General features: G+C 38.7%; 2 long non-coding RNA genes and 2 gene segments (V, D, J or C); 1 reads left to right on the plus strand and 3 right to left on the minus strand.

Moving 5' to 3' along the window:
• LOC127360996 (uncharacterized) overlaps window positions 1–25,157 on the plus strand; it is a 36,877-nt gene that overhangs the window by 752 nt on the left and 10,968 nt on the right. For 2 of the 3 annotated variants that reach the window (XR_007883998.1, XR_007883996.1), the window contains exons 1-2: window positions 1–193; window positions 376–421. The exon at window positions 1–193 is cut by the window's left edge and continues 752 nt beyond it. This is a non-coding gene — a long non-coding RNA (uncharacterized LOC127360996). Of the gene's footprint in view, window positions 194–375; window positions 422–5,338; window positions 5,798–25,157 lie in introns of those variants that run through there. The other variant, XR_007883997.1, reaches the window with a different exon arrangement.
• LOC127360995 (uncharacterized) lies at window positions 10,295–11,593 on the minus strand. Its single transcript, XR_007883995.1, has 3 exons — window positions 11,367–11,593; window positions 10,586–11,168; window positions 10,295–10,443 (listed from the first exon to the last, which is right to left on the minus strand). It is a non-coding gene; the product is annotated as an uncharacterized LOC127360995 (long non-coding RNA).
• The window catches only part of LOC127360990 (T cell receptor alpha variable 38-2/delta variable 8-like), a 59,426-nt gene continuing 47,945 nt past the window's right edge, over window positions 13,677–25,157 (minus strand). The window contains 1 exon segment of the V gene segment in view: window positions 13,677–14,080. Coding sequence covers window positions 13,692–14,080 — 389 coding nt within the window.
• LOC127360991 (T cell receptor alpha variable 3-like) lies at window positions 14,808–15,527 on the minus strand. The segment is given in 2 exon segments: window positions 14,808–15,219; window positions 15,306–15,527. Coding segments are annotated over 2 exon segments (402 nt in total).

The following is a 25,157-nucleotide window of genomic DNA, read 5'->3' on the forward strand; positions in this document are numbered from 1 at the left end:
AATAAAGTTGGATTGGATTGGATTGGATAATACTAGAAAAGCATTATATATGCAAGAACAATCCATTTACCATATTCTTCACTGTGTCAGAACCTATAGGTGTGCATCACCTGTGTGATCATGAGAAGGCTGAAGAACCAGGAGTGACAAGATATCACCGGCTGCTGGGGTGCAGCATTAAACCCAGAGACAGGTCGGCAAGCAGAGGCAAAACATACAGAGAATGAAACCAAGTTCACATCAGTCATAATAAGATATTATGTAAGAATGAATGTATGTGTGAGGCTGTTGGGTAATATTTTGCATGTCTATGTCTCCAACAGTAAACTGGCTAATATTGTTTGTTTGTCTGTGTGTTTTCCCCTCATGATCCAGACATTTTGGAAATGAAAAGTCTCCTGCCACAAGATCTTCAGAGCCAGTGAGTATTCATGTTATCCTGATAAAGACTGTGAATGGATAATGTGCATACTAGAGGCCATATTACTGCCAGTTTGTCAGCACAAAGACAAACAATATTGTACTCATCTATGCTGTGTATGAATCCAGTGGTGCCGAATGGTTAACAATGGTTAAACAACTTCTTTCAAATATGAAAATGTACATAGTGGTTCAAACATGAATCCCATTCCACACATTAACATGAATCCCTGTTTTCTATGACTTTCCCATCATGCTGGCCAGTAGTCTTTGTAACACAGTAATGTAAGTTGGCTAGTCATTCCCCAAAGTTATCCAGGAAATAGCTCTGCAGTCCAATGGCCACTTTAACATCCTTTCTGAGTAAAAGCCTTTAACTATAATGTCTCATCAATTTAAATGAAGTTTGTTTAAAAGAGTAGTTCACTTTAAATTAAAATCAGTCATTACCTAACCCTCATGCTGAAAGAAGGTCAGGTTATTTTTTTCAATTCACAAAACACTCCTGGAGTTTCACATGAAAACAGCTTGCTGCATCCTCCCAAACAGCTGTAGTCAACAGCGGCTTTGTTTCAAACGTTAAAAAACAACTTTACAAAAACATAAAAAGGCCTTCATACTGCTTGTCTATCCTAATCCAAGTTTTCCAAAGTCCAGACATGCCAAGTTGACCTGAAAAGTCGTCATTTACACCATGTGTTGAGCAGAAATCTTCACTGTAGCTTCTTAGCTGGGAGCTGCGTTGACGTACACACTGTTTGATCTGTGGGTGTGGGTTTGCTTGACCACAGTGCAGAGCTCAGAACCTGAGGATTCTTCACTTGTTTTTTGCATTTAAAACGTAGTCACTATTTTCTGCAGTTGTTTGGGAAAATGCTACAACACTGATTTCCTGTGAAACTCCAGCAGTGTTCATTTAAAATGAACTATAAATAAAATCCTACTTTTTTACAGTAAAGACCCTTCAGTCTTTACTCTGGACCCCTGCCCAATGTGACCAGTGATGACATGTATAGCCGCATGTCGTCATTCCACCGCTGGCTGTCGAGGTGGTGTCCAGCAAACGATGTGGGCTTCATTGATAACTGGAAGCCTTTTTGGGGAAAACCTGGTCTGATTAGGAGAGACGGCATCCATCCCACTTTGGATGGAGCGGCTCTCTTATCTAGAAATATGGCGAAGTTTATCTCTAAAACCTGACAGTCCAGAGTTAGGACCAGGAAGCAGAGCTGCTGTCTTACACACTTCTCTGCGCTTTCTTTAGAACAGTCACCCACCCAAAACCCCATAGAGACTGTGTCTGTCCCCCGACCACCTAAACTATTTAAAGAAATAAAAACAAGAGGAGTTCAACATAAAAATCTAATAAAAATTAAAACCAACTCCTCAGTAGCACAAAATAAGAGAATGAAATGTGGGCTGTTAAATATCAGGTCTCTGTCCTCTAAAGCTGTTTTAGTGAATGAATTAATATCAGATTATGATATTGATTTACTTTGTCTTACTGAGACCTGGTTGTCCCACGAGGAGTATGTTAGCCTAAATGAATCCACCCCCCCAGTCATATTAATACTCACATTCCTCGAGGCACAGGCCGAGGAGGTGGAGTGGCAGCCATATATGATTGGAGCGTTTTAATGGACCCTAAACCTAAACTAAATTATAATTCATTTGAAAGCCTTGTTCTTAGTCTTTCTCACCCAAACTGGAAAACATTGCAGCCAGTTCTATTTGTTATAGTGTACCGCGCTCCTGGACCGTACTCTGACTTTATATCTGAATTCTCAGAGTTTTTATCAAGTTTAGTCCTTAAATCAGATAAAGTAATTATTGTAGGTGATTTTAATATTCATGTGGATGTTGACAATGACAGCCTTAGTAACGCATTTATATCATTAATAGACTCAATTGGCTTCTGTCAGAGTGTAAATAAACCAACTCATTGTTTTAATCACACTCTTGACCTTGTTCTATCATATGGCATTGATATTGAACATTTAATAGTCTTCCCACATAATCCTTTCCTATCTGACCATTATTTAATAACTTTTGAATTCATACTATTAGATTATAAGCCATTAGGCAAAACTTCCTACAGCAGATGTCTATCTGACAGTGCTGTAGCTAAATTTAAGGAGGAGATTCCTTCAGTGTTTAATTCAATGCCATGTCTGAATTTAACAGAGTCCTATAACGACTTTAGTCCCTCTGAAATTGATAATCTTGTCAATAGTGCTACAGGCTCACTACAATCAACATTAGACTCTATCGCTCCTATAAAAAGGAAATTATTAAAACATAGGAGACTAGCACCTTGGTATAACCACCAAACCCGCCAGTTAAAACAAATAGCTAGGAAATCTGAAAGGAAATGGCGCTCTTCCAAATTATCAGAATATCGCTCAAATTGGCAAGATAATCTTAAAACTTATAGAAAGGCCCTCCGTAATGCCAGAGGAGCCTATTACTCAGCACTAATAGAAGAAAATAAGAACAACCCTAGGTTCCTCTTCAGCACTGTAGCCAGGCTGACAGAGAGTCACAGCTCTATTGAGCCACATATCCCCATAAACTTAAGTAGCAATGACTTCATGAGCTTCTTCCATAATAAAATTATTACTATTAGAGAGAAAATTAATCACCAACTGCCAACAACAGTTATCAGTGGCTCTCCAAGTTCAGGGACTTCTGTCAATGTAAACTTAGATATATATTTAGACTGTTTTTCTGCTATCGATCTTCATCAGTTAACTTCAATCATTTCTTCATCGAAGCCATCAACCTGTCTATTAGACCCGATCCCAACTAGGCTGCTTAAAGAAGTTGTTCCCTTAATTGGCACTTCTTTACTGGATATGATTAATCTTTCTTTATTATCAGGATATGTACCACAGTCCTTTAAAGTAGCTGTAATTAAACCCCTTCTTAAAAAGTCCACTCTTGACCCAGGGGTTTTAGCCAACTATAGACCGATTTCTAACCTCCCCTTCCTCTCTAAGATTCTGGAGAAAGTAGTCGCCAAAGAGTTGTGTGACTTTCTACGTAACAATAGTTTATTTGAGGATTTTCAGTCAGGATTTAGAGTTCATCATAGCACAGAGACAGCTCTGGTTAAAGTTAATAATGACCTTCTGACTGCTTCTGACAATGGACTTGTCTCTGTACTTGTATTATTAGATCTTAGTGCTGCATTTGACACCATTGACCATAATATTCTTTTGGGGAGACTTGAGCATCAAATTGGCATTAAAGGAACCGCACTAAGCTGGTTTAAGTCATATTTATCAGATCGCTCGCAGTTTGTACATGTTAACGATGAATCTTCAATAAATACTACAGTTAGTCATGGAGTTCCACAAGGTTCTGTACTTGGACCAATACTATTTACTTTATATATGCTCCCTTGAGGCAACATTATTAGGAATCACTCCATTAACTTTCACTGTTATGCCGATGATACGCAGTTATATCTATCAATCAAACCCAATGAAATTAATCAATTGTCTAAATTACAAACATGTCTTACGGACATAAAATCCTGGATGACCTGCAATTTTCTGATGTTAAACTCAGAAAAAAACGAAATTCTTGTTCTTGGCCCCAAAAACCTTAGAGACTCACTGTCTAAAGATATAGTTACTCTAGATGGCATTAACTTGGCCTCTAGCACCACTGTCAGGAATCTTGGAGTTATCTTTGATCAGGATTTGTCATTTAACTCCCACATAAAGCAGACCTCTAGGACTGCCTTCTTTCATTTACGTAATATTAGAAAAATTAGACACATCCTATCACAGACAGATGCAGAAAAACTAATCCATGCATTTGTTACTTCAAGGCTGGATTACTGCAACTCTTTATTATCAGGTTGCCCCAATAAGTCCATTAAAACGCTCCAATTAATTCAGAACGCTGCAGCACGAGTACTGACAGGAACTAGAAAAAGAGATCACATCTCTCCTGTACTAGCTTCTCTGCATTGGCTCCCTGTAAAATGTAGAATAGAATTTAAAATCCTCCTCCTCACCTATAAAGCTCTTCATGGTCAGGCCCCTTCATATCTTAAAGAGCTCATAGTACCCTATTACCCCACTAGAACACTACGTTCTCTGAATGCTGGGCTACTTGTGGTTCCTATAGTCTCTAAAAAGTAGAACAGGAGCCAGAGCCTTCAGTTACCAAGCTCCTCTCCTGTGGAACCAGCTTCCAGTTGTGGTTCGGGACGCAGACACCCTCACCACATTCAAGAGTAGGCTTAAGACGTTCCTCTTTGATAAAGCTTATAGTTAGGGCTGGATCAGGTGAGTCCTGAACCTTCCCTTAGATATGCTGCTATAGGCCTAGACTATCGGGGGATTTCCCATGGTGCACTGAGCTCCTCCCTTCCTCTCTCTTTATGCACTCATTCATGTTCCATTAATGCATGTTACTAACTCCACTTCTTCCCCGGAGTTCTTGTGCTTTCTCGTCTCGCAGGTTCTCATGGATTCTGGTGGAGCCTCCTGCCATGGTCCTGCTTGACTGCCATTGCCAATACTGTTGTTGCTGTGCACCTGTCTGTCTGTCTATCTCTCGCTCTCTTTCTCTCTGCCTCTCTCTCTCTCTCTCTCTCTCTCTCTCTCTCTCTCTCTCTCACCCCAACTGGTCGAGACAGACGACCACCCACCTAGAGCCGGAGGATCTATCCTAGGTTTCTGCCTTTTAACAGGCAGTTGTTCCTTGCCCTTGTCGCCAAGTGCTTGCTCATGGTGGTACTGTTGGGTCTCTGTAATTAATGTTAAAGAGTTCGGTCTAGACCTGCTCTATTTGAAAAGTGTCCTGAGATAACTTCTGTTATGAATTGGCGCTATACAAATAAAATTGAATTGAATTGAATTGAAATTCAGTAATAGTTTCTCTCTGTGTGTGTCCCCTCCAGGAGCATCAAAGATCCAGACGATTTCTGCCAATTTGGAGGAGGATTCAGATTTTTCTGCTTTTTCTGCTGTGTTGCACCTCTGTTACAGATTCATTGACCCTTTGTGGTATATTTTCATTTTACTTAATAATACACTGTATAGTTAGGATTCTTAATTAAAAGACTGTAATGCTTCTCCACAGATGTTATCAGAACTACCTTATACAGAGCCCCCAAGGGTTAGGAGAATGAAGAAGACCACAACTCCCTCAGCTCAACAACACAATTTGTTGCTTCCTCCATCCATTTCAAAGGTGAAATCTTGACCTCATTTTGATAGAAATGCTAACAGACACACATGTTACACACATTTAGTTTTTCAGTTCCTCCTGGGGGGCTCTAAAGAACTGTTGTGAATAATTGGTTGATATTGTAAATTGACATCTGAATACAAAAAATAAAAGGATTTTAGAATCAATAGTGGTGATTACTTTATTTATAAGTTAATTTCCCACAACATTTTAATCGAAACAGTGAAAACCTTTAGCTGTATCTATTATGTATTGCTTTAGTATGTTTTCAGTTGAGGATATTTCACAGTAATTTTGAAGATCATATTTTGGTGTCTGATCGCAATAATTTAGCAAAAATCTGTAAAATAATCATATTTTCCTGCAGAACTTTTAGCATTGTCCCTTTATTGGAGGTGATTGATCATAATTATTTGGGAAAAATCTGTAAAATAACGGTATTTTTCTGTAAAAATTTTTATGTAATTTCCTGTAAATGTAATGTTTTTACACATTATTTGAATTAGGGTATTTTACTTTAATTTTACTTTATTCATTTTTTACGGGTTTTTTTCTTACAGTGTGGTGGATGACTTGTGGTTGATGACTTTGACTCCTTCCCAGTCAATGCTGGGACTGATTTTGGCCTGGAGTTCTCAGACAGCTGATGTTGTCTGTTTCTGTTGTTCATTCAGTCTCTTGTTCAGGGTTCTTGCTGTTTCACAATATAGTGTTCCCCATAGTTATTTAATGTGTTATCAGACACCACTCCAGTCTTTCTCTTTGGATGAACCCTGAACCATTACACTTGGTTGAAAGCTCCTTAAAGCTACTAACTCGACCATTGAGGCCTCCAGGTACAAATTCAGGTCTCTTTCATTTCACAGCAGTGTGATGTGCAAACTCATTGTAGAGAAACTATAAAAGGTGGAATCAATGATAGACAATTTGAATAGAATAATAATCATGTAAACTTATGGAATACATCATTGTCAGCAAAACAATGGAAATCTATATTGTGTTTAAAATGCATTTACCAAAATAGAAATGAACAGGACCCAGGATCAAACCCTGTGGTACACCACAATCACAGAAACTTCTTTAGTAAATATAAAGACAGGAGCAATCAAAACCTAGTCTGGGTTGTCAACCAGTTTATGGAGATACTTGATTCAAACTGTATGATTTATCAGTAGTGGAGTTAAATATAACAGTAAATATAATTACACACTTACTAACTTAATATAAAACTGAATTGAAATTGAAATGATCACACTGACAGGCCTCATTCACAGCCCTGTCTTATATGATTTCCAGTTAACAGTCCATCATTTACTGCAGTTCAACCAAAACTGAATAAAAATGTTAAAGACCAGAAACTGTAAAGGTGGACTTCTGCCCAGAAAAATGCAGACTGTACCCAGTCCAGCTGGTAACAGATCAGCTCAGTATGCTCAGTATATGACTGAATATTTGAGCTATAAAATACTGGACCCAGTCTGACCTGGTAAATGTTGGGAAACAAATAGAAATGTTATAAGAATAAAAGAATGTATGATAAATGCACTTTAGATACATAATCACAGGTCACAAATCTATTTATTTAGCTAAAAGATTCAATGTTAGACACGTTGTTGTTCAGATGTCACATATTACTCATTTTAAATATCAGTGTTGATTTATTTGTTTCCATGGTGTCTTGTGTTGAAGCATCATCCAGTTGGTTTGTCATTGATGTGGATTTGCTGCTCATGTGAATCCTCCCACAGTGTTTCATTAGCAGCTGTAACCACAGTGACTCTGATAAAACAGGAATTAGCAGAATCCATCTGATATGAAGCTGTGGTTTGAATACCACTTCCCTCCTCTTTGAAGAGTAGTCAGATATCTGTGTTCAGGTTTTTGTACAGCCTCTTCTACACTTTGTATCACTGTGTTTCTAGAGCACAGTAGTAGAGAGCTGTGTCTGCCAGGGTTAGTTTTCTGATGGTCAGTTCAGTTGATGAATCTGTTGTTTTAGATTCATATCGTTTATCTGGAATATATTCAACACCTGTGTTATCTTTTGCTCCTTTATAGAGTATAAACTGAGGAGCCTGAAGGTCAGAATGTCTGTACCAGTAAAGCCAAATATTGCTGACAGTTGTCTCATATCGACATTTGAGTGTGACAGATTCTCCTTCTCTTCCACTGACTTTATCTCCTACAGGAGAGATTGTGTCTCCAGCTATTAGTCCTGGAAAAAGTGGAGAAAATGAAGCCATTAGACTAACATTGTTCATGAGGCTGAGAGGAGAAGACAGTGGAAAATATCAAGTGTACAGTGTTACTCTGTGGACAGAAACAGCTCAACTGTTGAGAGATTTCTGCTCTGAACTCCAGTTTCCATCAATCTTTAGAAAAGAATAAAAACATGTTGTGCTTTCTATCTTACCAAAGAAAAGAGCAGCAAGAATAATCCACAGCCAATGTTCCATCTCTACAACAAGGTTTAAATCAACAGGAGAAACTAGCTGATGTTCAACATTCAGTGTGACAATTGTTCTCTTCACAGCAGCAGTTATTATTGACAGAATGGTTGAACACAGTGCAGAAGTAGTGCACCGCCTACTTGATAATGTCGCCCTCTAGTGGAGCTAAAAAGTTGAGTCCAACAGTGTGGAAAAAGGCTTCCAGCAGCTTGTCAGTGTGTCAGCTTGTGTTTTTGTACAGAGACTGTGGGTTTGCTGTCACTGTGGGCCTCACAGCACAGTAGTACAGAGCAGAGTCTGTCACTGCAGCAGAGGAGATCTGCAGATCCATTTGGGTTTTATCCTCACTCACTGTAACTGACAGTCTAGAGGTTGTTTCATTTTGTGTTCCCAAGTGAGAGATGAGGAACTCTGGTGGTTTTCCTGGATATTGTCGATACCAGAAGAAATAATCATCGTAACTGGCAGCTTTGTAGTATGTGTAGGACAGAGTAACAGTGCTGTCTTCTAAACTGGACTCTTGTTTCTTCAGTGGAGTGAGTTCTTCACAGCTGACACCTAAAGGAAGAAATAACTCTGTTATACAAAGTTGTACAATTCTTTCCATCACTGTATTCAGAAAATATTGGAGTGAAACTTTAAAAAAGTTAAACCTTTGAGAATGACCAGAAATATCAGAGAAAACAGACAATGATGCAGTGACAGCATGTTGAATAAAGGTAATGTTTCTGGTTTGTGTATTGAACTCTGCTGAATATGGAAGTTCCTCTCTCTTCTATAGTTCAGTAACAGCTTAGCTCCTCCCTGAATCTCTCCCTCTCCTCTTAGATCTGTATTTTTTTCCTTCTGGTTAACAGACTGGTAGCAGCATTCTCTACCAGCTGGAGGTGGGACGTTTTCTGTTAATGATCCTTATATTACTTGAGTTACATGAGTGATTTAAAGGATGGATCACCTTTTTCAGGGTTTGTAAATGTCAATTAAAAGGAAGCTCAGTGTCAAATATTACATTAGTATGTGTAACATTAATGGACAGTTCAGTCAGATTTGATTTTAGAGGTTTTTCAGAATTTTCAGGGCGAATCAACAAATCTCACTCAATTAATAGGTCTGGAACACCAACAGTTAATGAACCAGCTGCCACGAGTACTGGCGTTTAAGTTAAAAAATAATCATGTAATGTATAAAAATGAAACTGATGTTGTCTATAGAAATATTTTGATCTAAAGCAGAGATGTCCCAATCAAAGGTTTTAAACCCTGAGTTTCTCTCTCCAGTCTTTGTTGCTTCAGTGCAGCTTTTACCTGAGTTACCTGAATGAACTGTCTGTATTCTGCTGACTGTTTCTGTAGTTTCTTTACTCTCTACATCTTTTGCCAGTTATAAATTAATTATTATTCTTATTGGCTTTTTGTTCACAGGACTTTAGTTGCACTTGCAGTGGCGTGTTGAGTGTGGTTGAGCCTCTCCTGCTCTCTCCTGCGAGCAGAGGGAGGCCCACAGTGAAACTCCACATTGGGCGGTTGCTCCTGCTCTCTCTCACTCAGAGCAGGATGGAGGAAAGAAACAGTGAGAGTTGACAAAGGCTGAACTGTGCATGAAAGCTTCCTCAGCTGTGTGATAGCTGACGTAGAACAAAAGATCTGATCACATCAATAAAGCTCGATATAGCAGATACCAGTCAGTTAACAAGTATTTGATCAGCACCGATACTGATCATTGGATCAGATTGGGAAGTCCCTAATCTAAAGGCAGCATATAAATAGAAAATGAGAGGACCTAGGACTGAGCCAGTGGGAAATTGTACATAAAACTAAAAAGATGAAGCAGATTAACATTCATTTTTGAAAAGTCATCGGAAAATTGTACTTTATTGTATTTGAGAGGTTTAATCTTTATCCTTCATGTTTGTACCTAGCATGGATTTGACCTATTACACTGGGTATTGCAAACTATGTGATTCTACACTGTATCATCAGATACTATTGAAGTTTAACAGTGTGTGACTCCCTCTAGTGGATGTTGTGGAGTATTCTGTTGTCTTTGCTCCAAAGGTTTTTGTACAGAGTTTTGGTGTTTCCTGTCACTGTGGGCCTCACAGCACAGTAGTACACAGCAGAGTCTGTCACTGCAGCAGAGGAGATCTCCAGATGAAACTCCTTTGAATTTTTGTCATGTGTTAAAGACAACCTTGCTATTTTCTCTGAATATTCCATGATGAGAAGCTGTGGAGGTGAACTGGACTTCTGTTGATACCAGTAGAGGTAGTCAACAGAGACTGAATATTTACAGGAGAGAGTCACAGTGTCTCCTTCCAAAGCCAGCATTACATCTTTAAATGGTTTCACTAAATCCTCAGAGGATCCTGAAAAGAACAAAGATATATTTCACTGTCACATCTGTATTTCTCTAAAGTGAGTTTAGTTGTAGAAGAACATTCATGAATTTGCAAAGAACATGAAATGTTTTTGAATCATGTCTAACATATCTTGTTGAAGTTGATTTACCAGTATGAAAGATGAAGATCATCATCCAAACTAAAGAGAGCTGCATTATTTCCACTTGTACTGAATGAACAACAGAGAGAACACAGCAGCTCTTCACTTCCAAAATGAATTGTGTAGCTCCTCCTCTTGCTGTGGTCTGTTTGCATTCAGGCTGATGGAAGCTTTAGAAATGACAGTGATGCTGAAGTCATCATCATCCAAGAAGGTCAGACTGAAGGAGGAATCTGCACAAAACTCAACTGAATCAGTCTGTAGAGAAACAACTTCCTGAAACATCCAAACTGCACACTGTACAGACATTCTAACTGTTGTGAGTGTGAAACATGTTTAAAGAAATCTTGGTACAGAAAACATGATTAAAGCTGCAACTAACAAAACTTTAATCGTTGAAAAGTCTTTTAGTCTGTAAAATGGTCTTGTGTTTGAAGCATCATCCAGTTGGTTTGTCAGTCAGAATGTCTGTACCAGTAAAGCCTAATATAGCTTTCAGCTGTGTCATATCGACATTTGAGTGTGACAGATTCTCCTTCTCTTCCACTGACTTTATCTCCTACAGGAGAGATTGTGTCTCCAGCTATTAGTCCTGGAAAAAGTGGAGAAAATGAAGCCATTAGACTAACATTGTTCATGAGGCTGAGAGGAGAAGACAGTGGAAAATATCAAGTGTACAGTGTTACTCTGTGGACAGAAACAGCTCAACTGTTGAGAGATTTCTGCTCTGAACTCCAGTTTCCATCAATCTTTAGAAAAGAATAAAAACATGTTGTGCTTTCTATCTTACCAAAGAAAAGAGCAGCAAGAATAATCCACAGCCAATGTTCCATCTCTACAACAAGGTTTAAATCAACAGGAGAAACTAGCTGATGTTCAACATTCAGTGTGACAATTGTTCTCTTCACAGCAGCAGTTATTATTGACAGAATGGTTGAACACAGTGCAGAAGTAGTGCACCGCCTACTTGATAATGTCGCCCTCTAGTGGAGCTAAAAAGTTGAGTCCAACAGTGTGGAAAAAGGCTTCCAGCAGCTTGTCAGTGTGTCAGCTTGTGTTTTTGTACAGAGACTGTGGGTTTGCTGTCACTGTGGGCCTCACAGCACAGTAGTACAGAGCAGAGTCTGTCACTGCAGCAGAGGAGATCTGCAGATCCAGTTGGTTTTTCCTCAGACAGTTTGGAACTGACAATTTTGAGACTCCGTTGCTCTTGTAAATTTGTGTTCCTGAGATGTAGAGATGAGGAACTCTGGTGCTTTTCCTGGATTTTGTTGATACCAGAAGAAATAATCATTGCCACCAGCTTGTTTGTAGTATTTGTAGGACAGAGTAACAGTGCTGTCTTCTAAACTGGACTCTTGTTTCTTGACTGCAGTGAGTTCTTCACAGCTGACACCTAAAGGAAGAGATTACTCTGTAACTTTATGATCTAAAGGTTTTTATCAATGAAGCTCTTTTAATGTTAATGATCTCACCTACCTCTTATTGTGAGCAGAAACAAAGTCACAAACAGACTGAAGTTCACTGACAGCATCTTAAAGATAAAGACAATCTGTCTGTTTTTTGGATGAAACACCACTGTGAAAGTTTCTGTCTTTTCTGTACTTGAGTCTCAGTTTTGCTCCTCCCTTAATCCCTCCCTCCTTCCTCTCACAACTCTGACAAATAGTGTGTTTGTCACTGCTGTGCTGCTGTTATTCACTAAATGCCATCATTTCCATCAGGTAACAAGTAGCTGATAAGGTCACACTGATTGACACTTTACAGCACGTGAAGGTCCTGACTGAGTTACAGTTTTTGTCCGACGATATGCTACTGTTCATTTACACATGACAACCATATTCATTACTTATTAAATACTTTACACAAACAATATTATCCGCATTATTACATTAGAGTCACATTTGAGGAAAAATTACATCATGGGTACTTAACAAAAATAGATCACCTACAAAATGTATTTTTTATAGGAAGATGTTTTGCTTCTATCACATTCAAAGAAAAGGAAAAGGAAACATTATTTCATCATTGTACAACTTTAGTCAGCTGATGATGAAAGGGAAGCTCAGTGTAAAATATTATACCCAGACTAATACTGTACTGTTGTTTTAATTTCAAGGGAAAGCTTAGCAAGGTTGTTTTTGGTCGGTTTCGTGAAACAAACACATGTGGCCAGTTGTATAAAGGTCTGAAACAGCAACACTTAGACATAATAATATGTAATAATAATTATAATAATAAGATAAATAATAATAAAGCTGCTACCATAATTACTGAAGAGTCTATAATGAAATATATAACCACACATTTTCAGCAAAACAATCGAGATTGAAGATGGGTTTAAAATATGTTTGAGTGTGCATAACAGCTGAATACAATTACTAATTTGGAAAAGATCTGGAACATTTTGTAGACCTAATGTCAAACTAGCTCAGAAAGTTGCGTTTTAAAGTTTTCCATGGTCGGGATGCAAACCTTTGACTAAGCACAGAATGCAACATCTTGAGTCATGAACTCAAACCACTAAATTACTGATCAACCTGCAAGACCTGAGAGAAGAAGCAAGATAATAAAAATGAGAGAGGTCCTAATTGTTAAACATGGCCTCTGTCCTGTATCTGCCCTGTCCTCTGTAACTTAGTATTATTGTCAAAATGTACTCGATCAAATCTTTATTACCTGTCTCTGACAGACAATTAGTGATCAAATTATTGGACCCGCTCAAACTAAAATAAATAAAATTAAGTTATTAATGTCATGATTGTTAGTATTATATGAATCAGAAAAAGAGTACAGACCTATGACCTGTATCTACAACACTTACATATGTAACAATAATTGTTGATACAATTTTATGAAATGTTACACACATGTTAAAGTGACTTTATGTATAACATTTCACTTATTTTGTGCTGTATCATAACTGCTTCATACAGAAGTGTGCTTTATTATATCTGAAAGGTATAATCCTTTTTATTTTGGTGTTACCTTGGTTATCTGGATGAAATTTAATTTACAATGCAGTGTCAGTAGTTTAATTTCTAAAGCTTTACATCTCAGTCCTGTCAGACCCTATTATCACATAGCACTGTAGTTTAACAGTGTGTGACTCCCTCTAGTGGGTGTTGTAGTGGGTGTTGAGTATTCTGTTGTCTTTGCTCCAAAGGTTTTTGTACAGAGTTTTGGTGTTTCCTGTCACTGTGGGCTGCAGAGCACAGTAGTACACAGCAGAGTCAGACAGCTGAAGCTTCTGGATCTTCAGAGGAACTGACTTATTCTTGATTGTAGCATTAAATCGGTCTTTCTTAAACTGAGCAGCATTTTCTGATGAATCTGAAAAACGTTTCAGCATGAACTTTGGGGAATCAATTCCATCCTGTTTGTACCAGAACAAATAGGGGAAGCTGTCACTGGTCTCAAATGTACATCCAAGTGTAACTGTCTCTCCTTCAGTAGCAATGACATCTCCTGGTGGCTGGGTCACTCTGTCTTCTCCTTTACACTCTGGGGAAGAAGAGAACATGCAGAGGAAGAGATGAATCAATAAAGATGATTGATTAAAGGAGAACAATCAGTAGGTTTAAAGAGTTACCTAGCCAGAGAGTCAGAATCAGGATGTTTCTCAGCCAGTGTTTCATGTCTGCAGTGAGAGGGGAGGAGAGAGAGGAAGAACATTGATACTCTGATGGATCTGGGCCTTCACATCATTGGTCCTTCCTCTTTATCATCTGTTGAGGAACTCTCAACATTTACATCTCATTTATATTCAGCAGTGAAATATCTCAGAAACTGCTGAATGGATTGTCATGAGCTTTTATCCAGATATTCATGGTTCACAGAGGATGATGGATTCCCTTCAACTGAAGACACAGTTGAAGTTAATATGAGACTTCCACAGTGAGATCCAGTGGGTTTCTTCTAAAGTTTAAGACTTTTTAAAATTGCCTCTGCACAAAAAGATTTAGATCGTATCTTTTTTTGTGTAACTCAGACTGCTGAATCATCATATTAACTTGAACTGAACTTTGGAATATATTTCTGTACAGAATGAGGACTGGAGTTTGTCCCCCATCACTAGGATGGAATTGACATCAGGAAAATATATTTTAAAGACCAGTATGAACAGGAGGAATGATTACAGAAAGAATCATGTTTTAATGTACATATGAACATATGAATGTTGTTTTAAGACAGACTTAACTGAATAACTATTTATTTTATCACTGGATCTTATTATCAGTGTCCACTTGATGGGGCTGTTGTTCAGTAAAAGCAGAAGCTGGAGTGTGTAAATCTTCAGTGAGGAGCTGTCAGGTTTTTGTACAGAGTTTTGGTGTTTCCTGTCACTGTGGGCTTCACAGCACAGTAGTACACAGCAGAGTCTGTCACTGCAGCAGAGGAGATGTTCATTTCTATTTGGTTTTGCTCCACTTCAATCTTCAGTCCAGGGATTTGTTCATTTACTACATTTCCTGAAGCAGAGTGAGAGATGAGGAACTCTGGTGGTTTTCCTGGATATTGTCGATACCAGAAGAAATAATCATTAGTTTTCAGTTTAGAGTATGTGTAGGACAGAGTAACAGTGCTGTCTTCTAAACTGGACTCTTCATCCTTGACTGGAGTGAGTTCTTCACAGCTGACACCTAAAGGGAGAGATAACTCTGTCATTTCGTGTTGCAAAAGACTCTTTGTAATTCAATTTCATCATCACCATGCAGAAACAACATACCTGTTATGATGTACAGTAGAGTAATAGTAGAGAAAGTTGTGTGCAGTGACAGCATGTTGAATAAAGGTAATGTTTCTGGTTTGTGTATTGAACTCTGCTGAATATGGAAGTTCCTCTCTCTTCTATAGTTCAGTAACAGCTTAGCTCCTCCCTGAATCTCTCCCTCTCCTCTTAGATCTGTATTTTCTTCCTCCTGGTTAACAGACTGGTAGCAGCATTTTCTACCAGCTGGAGGTGGGAAGGCTTTTGTTTATTCTTTTATTACTGGAGTTACATGAGTGATTTAAAGGATGGATCACCTTTTTCAGGGTTTGTAAATGTCAATGAAAAGGAAGCTCAGTGTCAAATATTACATTAGTATGTGTAACATTAATGGAGAGTGCAATCAGATTTGATTTTAGACGTTTTTCAGAATTTTCAGGGCGAATCAACAAATCTCACTCAATTAATAGGTCTGGAACACCAACAGTTAATGAACCAGCTGCCACGAGTACTGGCGTTTAATTTAAAAAATAATCATGTAATGTATAAAAATGAATCTGATGTTGTCTATAGAAATATTTTGATCTAAAGCAGAGATGTCCCAATCAAAGGTTTTAAACCCTGAGTTTCTCTCTCCAGTCTTTGTTGCTTCAGTGCAGCTTTTACCTGAGTTACCTGAATGAACTGTCTGTATTCTGCTGACTGTTTCTGTAGTTTCTTTACTCTCTACATCTTTTGCCAGGATTAAATTAATTATTATTGTCATTGGCTTTTTGTTCACAGGACTTTAGTTGCACTTGCAGTGGCGTGTTGAGTGTGGTTGAGTCTCTCCTGCTCTCTCCTGCGAGCAGAGGGAGGCCCACAGTGAAACTCCACATTGGGCGGTTGCTCCTGCTCTCTCTCACTCAGAGCAGGATGGAGGAAAGAAACAGTGAGAGTTGACAAAGGCTGAACTGTGCATGAAAGCTTCCTCAGCTGTGTGATAGCTGACATAGAACAAAATATCTGATCACATCAATAAAGCTCGATATAGCAGATACCAGTCAGTTAACAAGTATTTGATCAGCACCGATACTGATCATTGGATCAGATTGGGAAGTCCCTAATCTAAAGGCAGCATATAAATAGAAAATGAGAGGACCTAGGAATGAGCCAGTGGGAAATTGTACATAAAACTAAAAAGATGAAGCAGATTAACATTCATTTTTGAAAAGTCATCGGAAAATTGTACTTTATTGTATTTGAAAGGTTTAATCTTTATCCTTCATGTTTGTACCTAGCATGGATTTGAACTATTACACTGGGTATTGCAAACTATGTGATTCTACACTGTATCATCAGATACTATTGAAGTTTAACAGTGTGTGACTCCCTCTAGTGGATGTTGTGGAGTATTCTGTTGTCTTTGGTTTTTGTACAGAGTTTTGGTGTTTCCTGTCACTGTGGGCTGCAGAGCACAGTAGTACACAGCAGAGTCTGTCACTGCAGCAGAGGAGATCTCCAGATCGACTTGATTTCTCTCCTCATTCAGTTTAGGAGTCAGTCGAGGGTTTGGAGGTTGTGCTTTCAGCACTGAAGGCTCTGTTGTGTCAGTGATCAGGAGAAGGTACTGAGGAGCTGATCCAGGATCCTGTCGATACCACTGGAGATTATTGGCTTTAACTGAATAGCTACAGGACAGAGTGACACTATGGCCCTCTGATGAAAACACTTCAGCTCTGCTGGCAGTAATATCATCTTCCAAGGTGTTACCTAGTGAGGGAAACAACATGTTATATTGAGAGTTCTGTTCCAAAGTGAGACATCCATACACATTGACAAACACATACATACCTATGAGAGTAGAAAAGAACAAAATAACAGTGAGTTTATCCATGTTTACAGAGGTAAAATGCTGTAATTGAAGGTTCAGTATGAATACGTTTTGTGAGCTGTGTTTGGTGTGATGATCACAGCTGGAATCAAACAGTTCTACCATGAAGCACCTCTGCAGTCAGTAGGAGGAGACTCATATGCAGCTATGGGGGGGCTGCATTGTTTATAGCTGGTGCTAATGAATTTTGATACAATAAATAATAACCAATATTGCTACTACAGAAAAACAAGATTCAGTCATCCTGGGATAATAATTGGAATGCACATTATTCAATTTTTAGTGTCATACAAAAGCACATTAATACTGTGAATTAAGGATTAAGAAATCAAATGCATTTAAAAAGTTTAGAACAACACAAACACACATTCACAATCCAAATCAGTCAGCACAGAAAATATCTGGATTTACAAAATACTGTAGCTGTGAGGAAAAGGGGATCAACACATAATATGATAGAATACAGATTACATGGTGAGATATTCTGCACCATCACGTTGTGTGTGATAAATATCAGTTTACAGGTTCATTTGATCTCAACATGTTGAGGCTTCACACAAAGAAGCAGTTAGTTTTTTTTATTTGACGCTACAATTGACATACACACATTCTTACACAGCTATGTACGGGGCATCGTAGTCTAGTGGTTAAGGAGCTGGACCAATGATCAGAATATTGGTTCGAATCCCACCCAAGATGCCGATGAGGTGCCCTTGAGCAAGGCACCGTGAATACCACCCATGGCTCCGCGCGCGGCCTTAGCAGCTGTGGCGGCTGATAAACGTGATATCCTTGTATCCTGTGCAATGACAAATAAAGGCTTCTTCTTCTTCTTCTTCTTCTTCTTCTTCTTCTTTAGTGTATTATTGTGCAGATAACAATAATCAAGTAAATGATATGAACCTAGAACTGAACCTTGTGGTACACCACTAGATATCACAGTCTGAGAGAACAACAGAGAAAACAAAAGCAGTAAAAACTTGAATCTGTGATGCTAACCAGTTTATGGAGATACTTGATTCACTGCACTCCTGTAAAGCCTTTATATCCTGACCTGCAATGAGTCCATTTGACTGTACCCCCCCAGGCTCTTACATTATTCCTGTCAGAATGACGCCTAGATTAAAACCCATTACTCTATGCACTCTGTCTCTTCTACTGTTAAGTCTCTGGTTTCGGTTTACTGTGGTATTTCTACTCCATCTAAGCCCCTCATCCCAGTTGCCTGTGCTCTTCTGAATGCACAGTCTATGTCTAATAAATCCTTCATTCTCAATGATCTAATTACATCCCATAACCTTTATTTTCTGTTTCTTACTAAAACCTGGCTGAAGCCAAGGGAGTGTTCCCTGCTAGTGGAAATCTTTTAACCTTGTGCAGCACGTCTCAGGCCCTACACATAACCGTGGGCACACTTAGTTTTTACTCTGGATCTGTCTCTTGGTCCCTGAATATGCATGATTTTGTCTCTGACCACAAATGTATTACGTTTGATACTCATTTTATAACTGCTTCACCATCCCAGAAACGTATAATCCACTCTCGCATCTTTAATAATCAGTCAGCAGCCACATTTTGTAGCCATTTTTCTAGTTTGGCCATTTCTCCTCCTTACTTCTCCAATCCAATCAATTTAGCTGGTTTAATAATTTAATAATAAATTAATAATAATTTCAGCCCTTGATTTTTCTGCTCCACATACATCCAGGGCTGTCCCAGTTATTAATAAAACTCCCTGGATCAACAACAATATAAGACAACAAAGAAGGGAATACAGGAAGGCCGAGCTAAATTGGAAAAAGTACAAACTTCAAGTCCACCGCCTCTACATGAAGGAACTACTGTTTAACTTGAACCAACTATTAAAGAGGTGCGAGCTGCCTACTTTTCTGACCTGATTGTTAGCAATAAACATAACCCAAGGTTTTTGTTTACTACTATCAACCAGCTTGTAACTCCATCTACTCCTGCTCCTCCTGTCATCAACTAGATTTGTCTACGGCCAGAATTTTTCTCTGCAGACACTGTAAGCGCCAGATGCTTGTAAAATAAAATAAAATTAGTATTGTATCCTAAGTAATATGTTATTATTTGTTAAACTGATTTCCATTCCAAATATATTATTTTATAAATATATATATTTATTATTTTTTAGCCTCTGTCAGTGTTAACAAACCCATACTATTATAATATTATGTAATATATATTATTTTTTAAAAAAAATTTTTAGGCCACTAGGGGGCGATAGCAATATTTTAGGCTTCATATTTGTGAGGCTGTCAAGCTGTCAATCAATGTCAAATGTAGGTCGTAGTTTGTGGAGAACACTTGAAGAAGGAAGGTCTTCTGAATATATTTGAATGAAAAATGGCACTCTCAAAGAGTCTTAAGCAGAAAATTGATTCAGAGAACCGTAGTTTTAATGAGGAATGGACTGATAAGTACCTATTCATAGAGCCAACCTTTAAAAATGCTGTACCTGTGTGCCTCATTTGTAACGAAACTGTCGCTGTCGCCAAAGAGTACAATCTGAGGCGTCACCACAGCACAAAGCACTCAAGCTTCAAGGAGTCTCAGTACTCCCATGCCAGTGGAATTATTAACCGAACTTCAACTGAACAAGAGAGGGCAACAAGTGCTTCTCTACAGGCTGCCTGGGTACTCTCCAGGCATAACAAGCCATTTACCGATGCTGAGGTTTTTAAGGAGTGCATGGTGGCTGTTCTGGAGGAACTTGCCACTGACAAATCTACAGACAGGATAATTGCGTCTGTTAAGCAGATACCTCTGTCTGCTAAAACTGCTGTTCGCTGTTCGTGTCCGTGTTTTGGCAGAGGATATCCGACTTACAACGACTTGTAATTGATGAGATCAAAGAAGCCAGATACCTATCGCTGGCTATTGATGAGTCCACCGACAATACTGACATTTGTGCGTTTTCGTCAGATATTTTGATGGCAAAGATTTCAAAGAAGAGCTGCTGGCCTTGATTCCACTGGAGGGCCTGACCTCTGGCGCTATTATCTTTGGAAAGCTGGAGGAACTATTTCAAAAGCATGGACTGTCATTTGAAGAAGTCAACCTGGTTGTCACAGATGGTGCTCCTGCCATGATTGGTAGGAACAGGGGACTAGTGAGCAGAATTAAGGCTGTCGCTCCCAGCGTTAACGCACTTCACTGTCTCATTCACCAAAGCGTGCTGTGCGCAAAATTAAGAGGTGATCTTAAAGAGGTTATGGACAAAACAATGAAAATAATTAACTTCATCAGGGGGAATTCAAGCACACAGCACCGTTTGTTCCGAAAATTTGTGCAGGAATCTGAAGCCTCTCATGATGACCTCTTACTCCACAATGACGTGCGCTGGCTCAGTAAGGGCAAAGCACTGGAGCGTTTCGTTGAACTCAGGGATCAAGTTGTGGATTTTTTAATGCAAAGTCAATCTAAAGCGGCAGCTGACCACCTGCGCATCATGTAAGACACAGAATACATGTGCAATGTTGCATTTTTAACAGACATATTTTCCCATTTGAACGCACTAAATCTACAACTACATGGTGAATATGGTGGAAAAACTTGATGCCTTTGGAAACAAACTTGGTCTATTCCACGAAGATTTGTTGTCGGGGAGGCTGCTACACTTTAGCACACTTAAGACAGTGGGTCACAGCAAGGTCACAGAGAACATGAAGACATTTATCACACAGCTGAGGGAAAATTTCTCTGCCAGATTTGATGACATTGCCATTTCCAGGGATGTCATTGGAATCATGCGTGACCCGTTCACTATCAGCCCAGGTGGAGAATAAGCCTGACAGCTGTCAAGCCCGATGTCAAAAGATTGTGTTGAAGGGGAAATGTAACTTCTCCCATTAAGCAAACGTGAGTATTTTAGTCTTGTGATTTTCTTGGTTTTACTTTATTTGTATTTATTTGTTGGATCACAGGCTACTTTAATTTGATGTAAATTTCTAGTAACTGAGGCCTGTCGCTTTTATTTGTCATTATAACTATTTGCTGATGTGCAAGGCTTGCAATTCCCATGTTCTTCTCTGTTATGTTGATGTTTGTTATTGAGACACCACAATTGTGCGCAAATCCCAGGCGAGGAAAATTTTGACATTTGTGAAAAAAATAACACGTGAAACAATAAAATATGTTAAATGAGAGCAACGAGTTTATCGTCATTTTTGATTGAAGGCAGGCTATGGCACAAGCTAATTTTCAGAAGGTGTTTCTTTCATTTGATTTAAAAATAAATAAATATAGAAACATACTTTTTCCTCTTCACTAGGCCATTCCTGAATTCAGAATTATTCTGGGGGCCGGATCAAACAAACTGAGTTTCTATTACTTAAACATGTGTCATTTCTTTACATTAATTAGGAATTCTGAGTAAACTGTACTTTTTAATGGCCTATCTTATTGTAATTATGTGTTTGAGCTCAAACAACTCAATATCATCAAGTTCTGCCTGTTACTAATAGCAACGCATTGAATTCACCCATGCAACCGCCAAAAATCTAGTTTATACCAGTTTTGAGTTTGAGTGGCATTGATGACTCTGAACTTTTGAGACGGAACATATCACGAAAGTGAGTAAAGTTACGCCCCCCACAGTTTTACAAATATTGTATTAACATTATCTTTTCATGGGGACAACACAATAGTTCAGTCAGGACCACGTTTGTCAAAATATCTTATATCCCAAGCAGAATTTTACATTTGGCGGTATGGCTCTGTTCTGGGACCTCCTTGTCCTTCCGCGTGCCTACGTGGAAAACCTTAAGGCAGGGAGAGCACACCTCCCTGCCCTTCCATGTGCATACATGGAAAAGTTTAAGACAAGGAGAGTGGCAGCAGAGACCCCCCAGGGTACAGAACAGAGCAAGCATCAATGGCATCAGAAAATTACATTGATTAATTAGAAACAACATAAAAGGAGGAGCTGGGGTGGAGGTCGGTGCAAAAAGGCTTGTAGAGGAAGCAGCAGAGATAGGCAGGCAGGCTAAAGCAGCTTAAATAAGGCGCCATGTAGATGTTTGCCAATTGGATGCTTGAGGAAATCAGGTGAGCTGTCAGCTGACTGTGTATGGTATCCAATGGGAAGCTTAGAGGAATCAGCTGATGTATGTTTATGACTAGCTGTGATCGTATGATATAGCTGTAACTGAAAGCTGAGCCTGACTTCGTGCCCTGCCTGAACTAACGCTATGCTCAATATGTCAAATTTTAACTTGTAGTAAATGACTGTAAGCAACACAATACATTACTGTCTCACATTCAAACTTTATTATGTTGGAAGATAAATGACATCACAATATATAATATAAATGATAGAATATTCAGTATACAGTATTTTTAATGGGGTTTAAACATAATTGCAGCTTTTACAAATATCTGAAGGTGAACTTTGGTAATAATACTTAGTTAAAATATCAGACTATGAAATATGGATACAGTACTGTTAACAGTTGGTTACTTAGCAGTTTTTCAACCACATAAACAATTGACTTTATTAGATGAGTGATTCCTTCAGTTATGTTGACATGTTGTACAGGATAAAGTATTCCAGGTTTCTGTTTCCATGGTCTCAGTAAACTAATGTGTATAAAGAATATAACAGATGGGAGGTTACAGTAATCATCATACTATTACTCTGATTACTTTGGTACATTTACTGGCTGTTTCTTCCCTAGAAACAACTGCTTGACTAATGTTGTTAATATTATGGAATATATAATATGTTTAACTTCACTGGGCTGTGTAGACTGTAGGTCACTGCTCCCTGCTGTACCTGGAAAGACATAAAACACAGTGTTGGTTCTCATAGTTAAGGTACAAGTCTCTTTCAGTCCATCGCGCACCACAAGCTGTAATGAATGTGCAAAACACTGTAGGCGCTGTTGACAGCAGCTGCTCTGGATAGTTTCCACATCGTCCTGGAAATTCTCACTTATATCCTCCTCAAGTTGCTGTTTTCCAGGTCGTCTTCACCATCTTCACTCTCAGTTGTTGTTGCAAACTGTGAAGGCTTTCCTCATATTTGACGCGTTGTCACAGATAATGTAATCTAATTTGTGTTTTATATTGAAGTTGTCACATATTTCCTCAAATTTTTCACTTATTCTTTCTCCAGTGTGTGACGCTGTAGATCGTTCACAACTTAAGAGAACTGTCTGCAGGCTTGGGTTGTTTTTCTCTATCTCCATGAAGTGGGCTGTTTACCCCTCAAAAGCCACGCATGCTTCGGTCAGTCCAAATATCAACAGTCACAGACACATTGTCTGTCTTTTCTAGTTTGGATTTGATCTTGGACTCTTTGTCTGCTGCTAGCTCACTCAGATGTCTGGTTACAGTGTTTTGACTTACTGGGCAGTATCTCTCCTCTACCACTGACATGAAATTCTTGAAGCTAGGCTTGTCAATCAAAGACAGAGGCAGATTGCATGAAATGATGAGATCCTGTATTATGGTTTCAGTAATGGCCTTCTGCCTGGGATGGCCCTGGCTGTATATCTGCACACCTGGTTTTGTTAAGAAAGAGTCAAGGCTGCTCTGTCCCTCTGCACTGCCACTGGCCACTTTTTTCGCTCTGTTGAATTCAGAAAACCTGTAGATGAACAACATGGAAAATTAGGCTGTTAATTATAGTAATAAGATCTGGATGATATAGCTAAAAATGTATGTGTAGCAAAACACATCTGGAACCACATGTTTGTGAGAGAAGAACTGGATCTAAACTAATGTTGCAGGCTATATATCAATCTTTTATTTCTGATTATAGAGAGGGTTGCTAAAAAAAGATATAGACTAACTCAGGGTAACAGGAAAATATTGCTATTTCCTCAGGCCATTAGACTCCTGAACCAGAACTCAAGTTGACCACTCCCCCCACCACCAGGACTCAGCCTGACACACACACATACACACACACCCTTGCACGTATTTTCATTTCTGATTACATTATTTAGATTATATTTAATTACATTATTTACATCATATTAGTTTGATTTTATTCATATTTATCTTATTTATTCTATTTATAAGGCCAGTTTAGGAGTAACCAGGAGACATTTCACTGCATGTTACTCTGGGACTTCTGTATGTGACAAATAAAGTAATCTTGTAATCTTGTAAATCTAACATTGTTAGTCATGCAATAATAACTAATCATCCAAGGTTTGCACTCTGCAACCGTAGTGTTTAATTACACTGGGTCTCTAATGACACATTCCTCTATCCTCTCACTCAAACTCAGTGGAATGGTAACCTGGTAAACCTGTAACATTAACGTTACGTGGTCATCAATGAACCTGTAACCTGCCTGTAAGCCGACAGTATAACTGTATTTTTCTATGGTTAACGTTAGCCAGTAGATGGTGGCAATGTAGATGATTAACGTTACCTTTTTTTTTTTTTTTACGTCATGTCAATGCCACTCAATGCAAACAAGTGCGACAAGCAAACTAACATTCACTCATCTATTCAAGTATTCAGTTACAAAGCTAGTAGCAAGCTAAGTGAACGTTACATAGCTGATGCTGAGCTAACCGTCCATAAGCTCTAATGTGACTGACCTCTCCGGGTGAGTTTTCAGGTGCCTGATAAAATGTGATGTGGTGGATCCAGCATCCTTGATTGGGGTACTGCAGACTTTGCAGTCAGTGCTCTTTTTGTTGATGGCGTCCTGTTTGAAGTTTTTATAACCAAATGTAGTCACAAATGGTACAGCAGCAGCTGCAGGTGTGCCGCCGGTCGCCATAGTCGTCATCCGAGGTAAAATAATATTTTTGGACAAAATTATTCATCTCAGAATATTCTGCAGTACACTGAGCAATTAAAGGCTGTTTTGTTGATTATATCTTATATTAGTATATCTTAATGAGATCATTTGACTAGAAATGAAATATATATGGTGACAGTGTTTGATCACCTGATTCATCAGCCTTGGCTGCTCCTGAGGAGGTGGATTGCCCCTGGGCTGAGTCAGTGCC

The sequence above is a fragment of the Dicentrarchus labrax genome, unplaced genomic scaffold (assembly GCF_905237075.1).
Source record: "Dicentrarchus labrax unplaced genomic scaffold, dlabrax2021, whole genome shotgun sequence".
NCBI lineage: Eukaryota > Metazoa > Chordata > Actinopteri > Moronidae > Dicentrarchus > Dicentrarchus labrax.